Source organism: Lipophrys pholis (genome assembly GCF_963383615.2).
Source record: "Lipophrys pholis genome assembly, chromosome: 16".
Classification (NCBI taxonomy): Eukaryota; Metazoa; Chordata; class Actinopteri; order Blenniiformes; family Blenniidae; genus Lipophrys; species Lipophrys pholis.
In genome coordinates, this window is record NC_137634.1 from 11,947,812 (window position 1) to 11,961,241 (window position 13,430).

Sequence of the window (13,430 nt, forward strand, 5' to 3'; positions counted from 1 at the left end):
CGCGCAGCACCTACTTTTCTTGGAAAATAGTTATGGCATTAAAACCCCATTAGATGGGGGAAGATGCTCCAAAACCTGGATGTTTGCATTTCTTGAAAGAAGCAGATACACGTACTAATAAAAAAAAAAAAAAGAACAAAGACATGAAGAAAACAGCTGAGATAAACTATTAACATGCAAAAAAAAATACAAATACTTTTTATGACTTTAAATACTGAACATTTAGGGCTGCTCATGCATCAGAGGCTAATGTCTGAAGTATTTCATGTTGTGAAGTGAACATTAATCAGACGTTTCGACATCAGTAAACCGAAACTTGATGAAATAGTAATTATAACATTTGAGGTTAAAGTTTAAGAGAGAGACAGCAGCTCTCCAACTCTTAACGGTTGTCATGGATCAGAAAAGGATTGAGTAACAGACCCACATAAACTTCAATAGCTGGAACTGATTTTATTATAGTAATCAGTCACTGCCAAAAGGAGCAAAGTTACAGTAATAGGTTATCTTATCATGTGTTGTTCTAAACACTGAAGATAAGATTATGAAACTCAGGACCAAAATGTGAAGCTTGTGATGTTGCAGGAAAAAAAACAATCTTTGTGAAAGGTACCAATACTTGCTCAACTCTTATATGTTCAATGCATTCTTAAGGTAAAAGACTGCCATTATATTCAATGACATTACATCAAAACCTTTTATACCACTTTAATGCGAATAAAGTGTCAAGGTGCCAATTCCCTTGAGTTACAACATATATGTTACACAGTTGAACAGCTTGTAGCCGATTGTATTATTATCAGTGGCCTGAAAAGTCCTTTGAATGCACTAACCTGTTAAAGAAAAAGAAAGAAAAAAAGCTAAACAAACAGTGCAGCTGATTGACTCACTCAGATACAGTTTTCCTCTTCATTCAGGAGAAACCACTGACTCCAGCTCATACTTGCCTAGACAGGTTTCCCAAAACATTAATAATAATAATTTAAAAAGAAAAGCTGTTTGGAACGGTTTTACATCAATATGCAAATCACATTACTGTCTGTTTGCCATCAATCACTTGACAGCCACACAGTGAAATGCAAATCGAGACAGTTAAATAAGCATGTCACCTAATGTGTTTGCATGGGAAGGCCGCTCACAGTGCAAAGCTGGAAAAGATTTGTCTGGATACATTGCGCAAGAGTTGGAAGACATGAGACAGAGACAGTAGTAAATGGGCTACAACTCCAAATGACAGCAGTGTTTTTCTTTAAGGATGAGAGCTCCATGAAAGCCAGACAGACTGTGTTCTTTGCTTACAAAAGCCCCGAGGCGAGTCCCACTTTAGAGAGGGAGAGCGCGAGAGAGACTCTGATGCGATGCCATCCAATTTGGGAAAATATGTGACAAAAATTAGCCGTCAGTAGATGTAATGCAACTCACAAGTGGCTTCCGCTCCCTAACGCAAGCATTCCTGGATTCGTGTGTGTGTGTGTGTGTGTGTGTGTGTGTGTGTGTGTGTGTGTGTGTGTGTGTGTGTGTGTGTGTGTTGCACAACGCTGCCAAAGAAGGCAACAGTTTGCAGTGTGTGTTTGTGCTTGTGTATTTGCACGAGTTCAGTGGGTAAAAACAGCCACATGATGTTTTGCTGCGAGTTTCCCTGGCACCCTGACCAGCCAAATACCCCCACCTCCCCGCCTTTCCACCACCACCCCCGCCCCCTCACCCTCATGCAAAAGAGGCTGTCGGTTATGAATGACAACAAGTCCAAGAATGCTTCAACAGCTTCGCGACCGGCCGCGTGGCATCGCATAGACACCCGCTGTACGGGCCGCATAAGAGAGCTGTTAAGTAACGTCGGGAGGTGTGCAACGGGCGGCTCAGTTAGAAGCGAGGGGGACGGGCAAATGCGGGAGCGAGACAGAGGGTGAGTCAGACTGCAGCTGATCGGGCCGACAGAGGAGAAGCCACAAAAGCTCCCATTCAAAGCGGCAAGAAACAGCCTCAGTTTGCGAGGCCAAATATTGTCATCAGAGAACATTAGCTAAGGGCTGAAACTCTGCCAAGAGGCAGGCGGAGATCAAATCTGGCTTTGATGCCCGGCAGTAACCCCCCCCCCCCCGTCACCCACATTTCACGTCTCGTGTACAGTACACACATTTCTGTGTACATAACCCCACTTTTGTTAAGATTTCCCGCTGTTTTAACAGAGTACTACTGTCCACTTCAAGTGATTTTGTGCTCAATGTGGTGTTTTTTGCTTTGACAGTGTACAGTGCAAACAATTTTCGGCAGCTGTGACAAAGTACGAAACGACTGAAAAAGAAATTGTTAGTGATTTGTTCCTCAATTGACAAAATGCAAATGTTTTATTCTCAGTACTATTGGACAGTTTTTGGTGGGAACTCTGCAGAGAGGTTGTTCGGGGGATGGTCTGCAGACCTTCCCTGCATATAGACTTGATTAAATCCTGATGTCGGAGTTCACCCTGTTCAGAAAGACCCTCTGTGTGGGCAACACTATCACATCATGACCCACTATTCTTTAAATTAAAAAGAAGTTTTTTTTGGTGTTTTTTTTTAATGCATTAGTTACATGTTTGAGGGTGTTGTCATCTTACGCAGGACGATTTTAAAGCCAGTCAGATGCCTTCGTTTATTGGAGAACCTGACGTTTGAATGACACGTTTAACCTAAAAGTATTACACTGAGATACCATTATTTTCTCAATATTAAGAATGAAAAAGTACTAACCATCCTCAAGAGGCATTTTCATCACATCGGGAAGGTGTTGGACTCAATAAAAAAAGAAAAAAACAGCACAAAGCGAGGTAAATTTAGAAATGAAGGCTTTCAAGGCTGTTTTCAGCTTTTTTACAATCACAACAGTTCACTCTCAGGCTATAAGGTTAATTTTATTGAAAAAAAAGCTGCAAGTGTGCACAAAGCATCATATGAATATATAGCTACTGGAAGTAAGTGCACAGATATCTACCACTGTACAATAAAGGACATAAATCCAAGTTATTTTTCTATTTAATCTAACTATTTAGTTGAACTCGCTTCAATTCAATTCACCCAGATTGAAAAAGACAAAAATTTATTTTTTTTATTTATATAGAACCCCGTTTTTACTGGGAGTCATTTTAGAGCACTCCGCACAAAAAGAGTGTGTAGACCTTACAGTACTTCATAAGCAATGTTAAAAAAAAAAAAAACAATAAATCTCAACAAAATTAAAAGTCTTTGACTCAGTTTTACCTTTCTCCCTCCCTCCCTCCCCCTCTCTCTCTCTCCCTCTCTCTCTCTCTCTCTCTCTCTCTCTCTCTCCAGTCACTTTGAGCTGTCAACAGTCCGACTGGCTCAGTTCTGTCAAGCTTCAGCTCACTGTTGAGCTCAGTGCATGAATAATACTTAACCTTTGCCTGCCGCCATATGTAATATCAAACACACAAACAAACTCGGAAACACGAGGCAGCAGTTCACCTACTGTCTGATGGAAGCGATACAGGCTCCTCTGGGAGGCCTGAAATAAACCTCCTCAAGACTGCATCAATTAGCTATTTGATCATTTCTGTTTTAGATTGGAGGTTAACACTGAATATATTGTCGAGTGCTCAAATCTAAAGCATTAGATATCTTGATGCGAGTGTACAGCACCTGAGATATTTTTTTTTCCATAATGCAGAGGACAAACTAAGATGGTGCATATGGATTGATTGTCATATTTTACCGAAGCCCATTTTTCAAGCTCTGATCCCACACAGGAGCTCAACACATGGATGATTACTATACTATTACAGCTGCTGCAGTTGTCTGGCAGGAAGACATGTCTGGCCCTGGCTGCAGCCGTCCCCCCAACCCCACCTAACCCCACCCGCAACCCCTTCCATTCGTTCCAGACTGGAATGCCTATATTTAGAGTGCTCCTTTCCGCTGTTATGGCTATTGAATCATTAGCCTCGTTTAACCCTTCTTTACCTCCAACGAGCTGATTGGCTCGGGGCATGCCCCTCAGGACTGCCCTCCCTCCTCACCAAAATCCTGACTACACTGCCCCCCCCCCCTTTCCCCTATCAAATGTTGAGGGGGAGTGTGTGTTGCGGTGGCAGTGGCAGGGCAAAGAAAAAGAGAAGCCACTCAATGGGGGCTGCTACCGAGAGCCCCGAGGGTCACGGCTTCAGACGAAGGACAAAACACAAGATGATGATAATGATAATGTGAGGCTATTTTAGAGATCTGTCTCAGGCCCAAATGTGCTTTGGCATGTCCCTCATCTTAATTGACACGGGTGAGGAAGGCTCAGATGGGGACGTTAAACTCTTCCTCTGATACCCAATGAACCAAAGACTCTATGTGAACACAAAAGAAACCCACAAGAAGCCTGGCGGGTCATGAAAAAAACTCAACAGCCTACATTCAGGGACATTCAGAGGATCAGCCTCTACTATTATAGGTTATTTATAGTATTGCATAACAGAATGAAGAGTGTAGATTTTGTCCTGCTCCTATTTTTGTGCACCAATTCATGTACCAATGCTGTGGTTTGGAACTTAATCTCAACAATGACAACATTTACAGAGTGTCCATACATAAATCACACCTAAGTGTCTCTCAATGTACGAGAAATATAAATAAATTTACTGAGTCAAATGCTATAAAAAGTCTAGAGTACATTCAGAGACGGTATCCAGTTTTTCCATTATAAATTATTAGTGCTGTCAAACTCTTTAGTACTGTACAATGTTATGAATTTTGTTGATATTGACCTGGTTGCCAAGGTTCAAAAATACAGACTCATTCAGAATCATGATCTCAGAGGAGCAATCATTTTCTATCATCTATTATGGTCCAGTCTTACACAATGTAATAAACTCTTATCATTTCCAACTGTGTGTGTGTGTGTGTGTGTGTGTGTGTGTGTGTGTGTGTGTGTGTGTGTGTGTGTGTGTGTGTGTGTGTGTGTGTGTGTGTGTGTGTGTGTGTGTGTGTGTGTGTGTGTGTGTTTATCATAAAACAGAACAGAACGGAACAGCACAGAACAGAATGGACTTTATCTTAGTTTTAGTAACAATGCAATAAAAAAAAAAAAAAAAAACTACTTATCTGCCAAAGCCAGCACTGCGAAATATCAAAACTAAAACATAAAGCAGTAAATGAAAAGTGCAACAGGAACAATTAATTAAGGTCATGGAGTAATTTTGCTGTTAGCTTCAAAAAAACCAAAAAAAACCAAAGTGAATACAAAAGAAAAACGCGTCTGAGATTTCATGTACGGACATCAGAGGTCGTGCTGGGAACTGACAAAAAAACAAACAAAATGAAAGTTCTGCTTTCGATAATCTAACAAAGTGTATGTCCATGGATCACACTGTTTTTATGGTTCTGTTTGTTTCAGCCTGGTAATCCCATCCTCCAACCTCTCCCTGTGACACCCACTGGGCCAAAGTGTCTACATGTGTTGGGCACAAGAAATATAAAAATCTGCACAACACACTGTCTATAAAATCTATTGAGCACAAAGGATGAATGATTTCTGCTATGGATACTTCATGAAGTGTTGCCCAGAGAATAAAATGTCAACTCAACATGCGAACTACCACAAACCAAAGGCTGGATGGCTATAAAACCAGCTGCATTCCTGTCGTCTTTACTGTTAAAGGACATTGTGCAAGCCAAACAGTGAGTGTATCTAAAATATACACGTTTTAATTGGATGTTTCTAAACACTTCAATCCTCTAAGCAGAGCGTCAATGATGAAAAAAAGTTAATCATTTTACAGTGTTATATGTGTACCTTTAATAGAGATTTGACCCTTGTATATAGTCATGCAATACTGAGCTTATATCACAAATAAATACTAAAGGTCATACTAGATTATGACTTTCAGTATGGGGGGAAAAAAAAATACAGAGTACGGATTTAGATGGGAACTGTGCATGGCTGAGTCATTCTTACTGTATTATCTTGCTTTTCTTTTTTTCGGCTGTAAGCGAAGAGCTCATAACTATCACGCGTTACATGAAAATATTTACTGTCTACCGCCTTATTAGAAGGAGAAAGACGCTGCTCATAACAAGATTTTCCATTAGAAACAATGCGGAAAAGTATAAATCTGGGAAAGAAAACACACACAAAAAATAAACTGGGTGCTGTTGAAAAAGTACAGATGTACACACGCCGAGTCCCCAGTACACCGTGTTGTCCACAACAGGCTCATAGCCACAGCATCTCTATAACAACATGACAACATGATCCCCCCGTATTAAAGAGTTCATCACCAGCAGTAAAACTGTTCTGGGCCGTCACACATCTGCTGAAGGGGGATTTACTTCTTCCTATTTACATCTTGGCACCTACACGATCCTCCTCTTCCCATCTTCATAGCTGAGCACTGATAAACAACATTGGCCTGCCAAGTTTTCCCAGTTTGTTGATTACTGTTGGGTCTGTTTTGATTTAGGGCAAGTGGGACTAATCCAAGATGATGTGATCTATCTAGCCGTCAATCCACGGCTCTAGTTAGCCAAGGAGGGGCGACCATGACCATGGGAGAGGTGCATGAGCCTCGACAAACCCGCACCACACGCAATCTATGTAAAATTGGTGGGAATAGACATCAAACAGGTTGAGGGGTGTATATGAGGGAAAAAGTGATCTCTCACACAGTTTGAATTTAATCTGTTTGCAATTGTTTTTACAAGACATCTGGTCAGTTTTACACGAATCAGACTCGCCAAACTATGTTTATTTTTCAGTGTGAGACTGTAACTATACAATATTGGCGCGGGCAACGCAATCACCTGGAACGTTCTGTACAAACACAACCAAGACAAACATGTTAATGCAGCCGAGAAGCCGATAATCTTTTTGTTTACAACTACGCCGGCGAGGATATGTCTGCCCGTGTGAATGTGTGAGTGTTCGTACCGGTGTGGATCTGCCGGTGAGCCTCCAGGGATTCTTCCGTCTGGAACTGAGCGCCACACTGGTCACAAACTATGGCCTTTTCACCAGCTGGAAGACAAGGAACAAGAGAGTGGATATTTATTACACATTCACACAAATGCCACATTTGAAAAGCAGCATGAAATGGAGAATGTAAAAAAAAAAAAAAAAGAAGGAAATAAAATAGGGCACCCAAACTGAAACTTGAACTGATCTTTTGTTTTTTGACGAGGAAATGTAAAAACAAGAGAGACAATATGGAAAAGGATAAGTCTTTCTGTCTGACATAATCATAGGTAGACTAAGACCTTCAATATTCAATCCTGTACCACCTTTTAGAAACTAGAATAATATTTTTTCAAAACTTGATTGATTAATGGGTGCATTATGCGACATAATTTAGCCTACAGGACATTTAGCACTACAATTTGATGAGTCAATCTATCCGCCTACAGACTGGTCAGATTCGGCTCCAAATTTAATGAATATGCAAATAGTGGCAGAAGGTGTCATCTCCTTTCCCACATGTGACTGATGCACTCTAATTTGCACCTTAAAAAAAAAGAAAAAAATCCATTTATAGTGACAGTTCGCATGATAAAACTTGCAAAACAGGGTTACAGTTCATAAATTTGAGGAGACCATCTCTAAATTTCAGCTTTAAAAAGTATTAAAAGCGAGTTTGAATATAAGCAGCTGTTGCTTGCCCAAACTGCATCAGCTCGACATAAAGACTCTTGACTAAGAGCCATAAAATTATTGTGGAGTCCTTTTTTACTCTGTTGCAAAACACTGCTTCTGTTTGTGCAAGTAGATCAAGTATGTAGCCCTTGAGCTATGGTCTCACCTATACTTCATGAATGTGTACAACCTTGTACAACAATAAAAAAAAAAAAGATAAGCAGGAGGAGGACAGCTTTCACACATACACTGTGCTGTTGATGGGCACATCAGATCAGGAAAACAACTTTTTTATGGCTTGGCAACAATCGCTGTGTACACACGCACACACACACACACACACACTATGTGTGTGTCTTCCTCAGAAACACATGCACACGCGCACATTGTTCAACATCTGGATATTGTGTGTGCAAAATGTGTGTGTCTGTTTCCAGAGCAGCACAGAGCGATCTCTCCTGACTAGACCTTGGTTTGTTCTTGGCACAGCCTCCTGGGTTACGACACCTCCAGAGAGAAAGGGAACACAATGAAAACAGGAAGTCGATTCTTAGATGACATAAAAAAAAGAAAAAAAAGGAAAAAAAAAAAGAAAAACGCGCCGGGAAGAGATGGCTTGTGTGGTTTTGCAACCACAGTGACATTAGGGAACGGCCTGTACTGTAATAAGCCCGACCAAAAGCAGAAATGACACGGACCGTACATGACAGAGTGTGCCTGCCAGTGGAGTGCTTATGCAACAAGTTATGCAAAAGATGGTACGCTGCACAAGCGGGACAAGATCATAAGCCACTGTAATGCGACCTATAAAGCTTGCACATCCTGGATTCATTTGCAATGTCACAAGATATTTTTCCGTTTAACAACTTTAAACTAAATGGGAGTGAGCTGCGGAGCCTTGTCCTTTTTAATTGGCTGCATATTCAAGAGGCATAATTTGCAGTGTGAGCGTATGGCGCGCCGGTGTCAAATGCACAGATGAGCATATGGCCGAATTAGCTGGCAAAAGCATCCACTTAACCTTTGCAGAACAAGACATGTAGTGAAGATGTAGACAGAACCCCCCCACCCCCCCCTCAACCAACCCCCAACACCCGCACTGATGTCCCTGATTTGCATTAATCACACGGTGCCTTTGTGTTGCTGCTTTAACTTCTGATTCATCATTGTTGGATGTGTAATTATTATTTTTATGTGCAACAGTTGCTCTTCTAACCTTCACTGGACTCCCTCCATCTATTGATTTGAGCTCATTGATTGCCCTTGCAGCAACCAACTGGGACATTTTTATGACCTCACAAGTGCAACTCCAATTCTTTCATTGGCGCTGACACCATTCTGTGAATTTCAGTAAATACGCGATAATGTTTAACTTATGACAACGCAAGTCTTTGGAACTGATCCATTATTTCTGCAGAACATTTACCAAAAATCATGGAGATTTTTTGGGGGTCTCAACTATGGGCCCTTGTAATGTTTGTATAACACATGTTCTCCGAGATGAGATACAGCATATACACAAACGCGTAAATCATGTCAGAAGTAAGTTTCACTCAATCAGGAGTTTTAATTAATAAGTTCTCTCCATTCATTACTGCTACCTACGGTGCCCCAAAGCAACCAACCCAATACTATAGCTTTCCCCAGATGGGTTCCTCAGTGGCTATCAGACCAGACTGTGATTGTAGTCTGCAGCTTCCAGGCATGAACATATGAAACTGCTGTAACTGTGCAAATGTGTGGCTAAATTTAGTCACGCTAAACAAATTTAATGTGGTTTGGAAAAAAAAATAAAAAATACACTAAACTGAGTGGCTACCAGGCAGATCAGGAGAACGCCATAAAATCTTTTTCAGGACTTATTGTATCTTTAAAAGTGTGTTTTAGTATTCATCAGCACATTTTTATTGTCAGAAAGATACAATCAAATCTCAGCAAGGGATTTAATACCTGAACTTGACTGATTAAACCTTAGTACGGTTGCTCGTAAATTTAAAAGTGGTGAAATTACAGCAATAATCATTGATGACTCAGCCGCACGGCGTGGGTCAGTGTAATGACTGACTCAACCATTAAGTTTGACTGAAGTTTAAGAGTTAGTTTGGGGGAAGATGCTCTAAAATCTGGACATTAACGGGCTAATTTTATGTTTAGTGGGTTAGTTACCTAACCTGAGTTAGTTCAGGTTTGTTAAAGAGAAGCCTTTCCTCCAGTAAAAGAGGAGTTCAAAGAAGTAATAACCAAAAGTTTTAACAGTCGGCTCGGTGAGCATGACTACGAGAGATAACTGATCTGCAAATATATTGTTTTAATATGACCAAAGTTGCGCACAGACACTTCAAATAACTGTAACTGTACTCAGAGATTGCTGAAAAAATTGTGCCGTGTACAGTAAAATAATACCATAATGCCATGTCATTCCCTTCACAAAACAAAGCATTCAAAAGAAGTAAAGCAGAAGTAAGACCTGTGTATCTTTACTCCATTCTCACCGTTTCATTAAATGAATTAACCCTCATCTCGGGTTTACGACCGATGACAAGTGAAAATTGTTATTGCCACGTTAAGTTTGGGCAATAACCAACTCAAGCAAACAACCCAACAAACCAGCTCTCCCGTATAATTTAAAACACACATACCCCAACTGTGTTTAAAGTCATAAATTGAAGTGATCAAACATACTCCATCCTCGACAGATACTTCCCCAATGTTCCCTTTTGTATTATGTATAATTTATTGACGGTGGGGGAGTCCGTTTAACAGTTGCAAGGTAACTACAAGTAATGACTCTGCCTCAGAGACAGTGGCGCAGCACTATAACCAGTCTACTGGGAGGCCAAGAGGCGTGTGCTAAATGGGCCAGGGATAGGATTTTAGTGCAGGGCATGCCCCTGCTTGTGGCACAAGGACATAAATTGTCAGGAAATGCCTGCATGGTGCCGCGCTTCAAGGAGAATGGAGTTGTGCGAGGTCACCGCGGGGCAACGGGGTGCGGAGGGGAGGGGAGGGGAGGGGAGGAAAAGTGGGAGCAAAAAGAATCCGGGGTACACACCGCCAGGCAGCCACCCAGCCAGATGCCCGTCACTCTAGTTAGCCCGCTAAGTGCTAACAGGGGGGCCTCCGCTTGGTAACTGCCTCCATTGGCCATTTTCAGTGCCAAATTAAAGCGATAAATCTTGAGCCCCCTTTGATCACGAGAGAGTGAGTTTGTTAGGTCGGAAAGACGGCAGCAACTGGGAGAGAGGAGACACACACACACACATACACACACACACACTGTTAGTCCTGTCATGTCTATGTGAATAAAAAGCTAGTCTCTACCCAGGAGCCTAGTTAAATCCCCCACTGCAGAGACTCAGAGGTGGATCACTTTAACAACAAAACAATCCTTCTCTATATTTTCGGCAACCGAGGTTTTTGCGAAACAACCACACAAGTAAAAGTGGCAGAAGCTCAACGGGTAATATCTGAATGAACCCAGAAGTTAAGAGATAATGAGGAGGAAATCAAAGGCATTACAAAACACTGAGGGGGGAAAAAAAAAGGGAATCTCCAAATTACAGACGTGCCCAGTTTCAGCTTGTGGGGAGTCCTGAGGCACATTATCACAGTATCAGGGCTTCGCTGACATAATAAAAGTTGCACAACCCACGTTGTTGTTGGGCAGTGGGGACATGGTTGGGGTTGGGGGGTGATCAGGTGCCACATGCCGCTGAAGCCGCTTCCCTTTTCGCTTCCTTACTGAGAAACATTGCACAACCACTGTTGCATGGCAGCGACTCGGTTATTTCATAAAGGACTGTAAAAGAGAGGAAGCCAGTCAAGGAAATATTGCACACACAGACGAACATGACGATGTGGTGTACTGCAAAACTTCATCTGCCTTGGGCATTCTTTTGATTAAGTTTTTTTTTTTTTTCTTCATCTCAATCACAGGAAACTTTTAAAGGTTTAAAGTGTAAGGCAGTTTAACTGATTTCCTCCAAATGTTTGTAATTTCATGAGAATTTCATTCAAAGCTTCTCAGGGAACATGTGTTTGTATTTAGGTTGATCATAAGTTATGTGACAGCCGTCCAGTGCTAAGTTCACATTTAATCAATAAAACGTGTTTCCAAAAGTAATGGCCGTGAAATTAATAAACTATTTACATAACTGGTAAATGGACACAAACATATCTTAAAAAATATTGTTTAGAACTGGTATTTATCTGACTTTTATGATCTACAGGTCACTCTTAGTTGTATGTTTGTATTCTTTATAAACAAATCCATATAGATATGACTATTTGATGCTTAATGACTATGCTTTATTAACTGAACAATTATTTCTTGGTTAAAATCTTTACTGTTTCTTTATTTCATTTACTTATTTGAAACGTTTATCAACCAGCCAATGACTCATCCAATCAATGAATGAACCAATCTCACCAACCAACCGCTGAACCAACTAAACAACCATTGAACAAACCGACCAACTAAAACTGAACAAACCAACCAACAGACTGAACCAATACATTATTATATTTGTGTCTATGATCAAAAGTAGTAGTTATCCATTTTTTAAATCATGAAACATGCAGAAACAATGTCTTAACTCTGCCATTCATCTTTTTGTCACGGTGTTAAGACTCCACATATTAAGCTTATCTTAACTGTTTGGTCTGTTTGATTGTATGTACTCCGAGTACACTCTTCTGTTCTTGTGTATTCACTTAAAATTAACTGTTGTGGGTTTTTGCCAACAGTGGCAGCCTTTCAGCATGTCGACTTGATGAGGGCCGTGGATTAGCCCACTGCATAGGCCGGCCGTACACACAGCTGATGGTGCATTTCCACGCCTGTAATTTCCTCTGACATACTAAGTGCTTATTCTCCAATTTCCCTAAATAATGTGGCGATGGTGCAACGTCCTATTTGTCACTACATTCATTCCACGTCTGGATGGAACTTGAGTCGCAAAGGCAAAGCAAAGTATGATGCACAGAGAAGAAAACGGGGATAAAAGTACAACCTTCGGAGCTTGTTTGGGTATTTGTGACGAATCCATTCGGGGGCAACAACCGGCAGCATCACCACACTCACATCAGCCACTTCTACGACGTGATCTCATAATGCCACCATTCAAAAGCTCTTCTCATTCACAGGAATATGTCAGAGGCATAAAAAGCCCTTGTTTGTTTCGGGTGATAGTCTTGCTTTTCTGTACCTCCTGTGGAAGACTAAATATTTTTTCTTCACTCTGTTCCTACCCTCAAAACCTGACACTTGTTGTTCCAACCTACTTTCTTCTGCAGGTACAGCTTATATGCTAAGTTTGCAACAGATGTCCCCCCTTGGGGATCGCAGACTAAACAGAATCTTTCATCAAAGACAATTGCAGAATTAAACATAAGAGTTACAGAGTCTGTCTTTGCTCATAGCGACACACAAAAAGTAGGCCACCATGTTGACGGGAGAGTTAAACATTTCATCCCACATGGGAGATAAAGGAAGAAAAATAAGTTTCTCCTTGTACAACCTCTGGTCATTTTGTAAGGGGATGGAGCCATCACCCTTCCCCTTGTGCAACACATGCAGTAATTTCTTACCTTGGTTTTCTAAGTTCCTGACACAGTGAAAATGTCCCAAATGCAGAAAGAGAAGTGCATATGTGTTTTTCTTTTTTCCAGAGCATCAGCAAAGCCATGCAAAGACCTTCTGTTTCCTGCAGCACAGTCATGAAAATAAAATGTCAAATGGTCTCACGTGCCCACTTGCATGAGATGGCATGACACTATTTAGCATCCATTACACACATGCATACACGCAAACATATACACAC

General features: G+C 41.1%; 1 protein-coding gene across 1 annotated transcript in view; it reads right to left on the reverse strand.

The window, feature by feature from the left end:
• Positions 1 to 13,430, reverse strand: part of zbtb16a (zinc finger and BTB domain containing 16a) — a 154,652-nt gene that overhangs the window by 50,654 nt on the left and 90,568 nt on the right. The window contains 1 exon segment of the mRNA XM_080482780.1: positions 6,910 to 6,996. Within this exon segment, the coding sequence (XP_080338906.1) occupies positions 6,910 to 6,996 (87 nt within the window).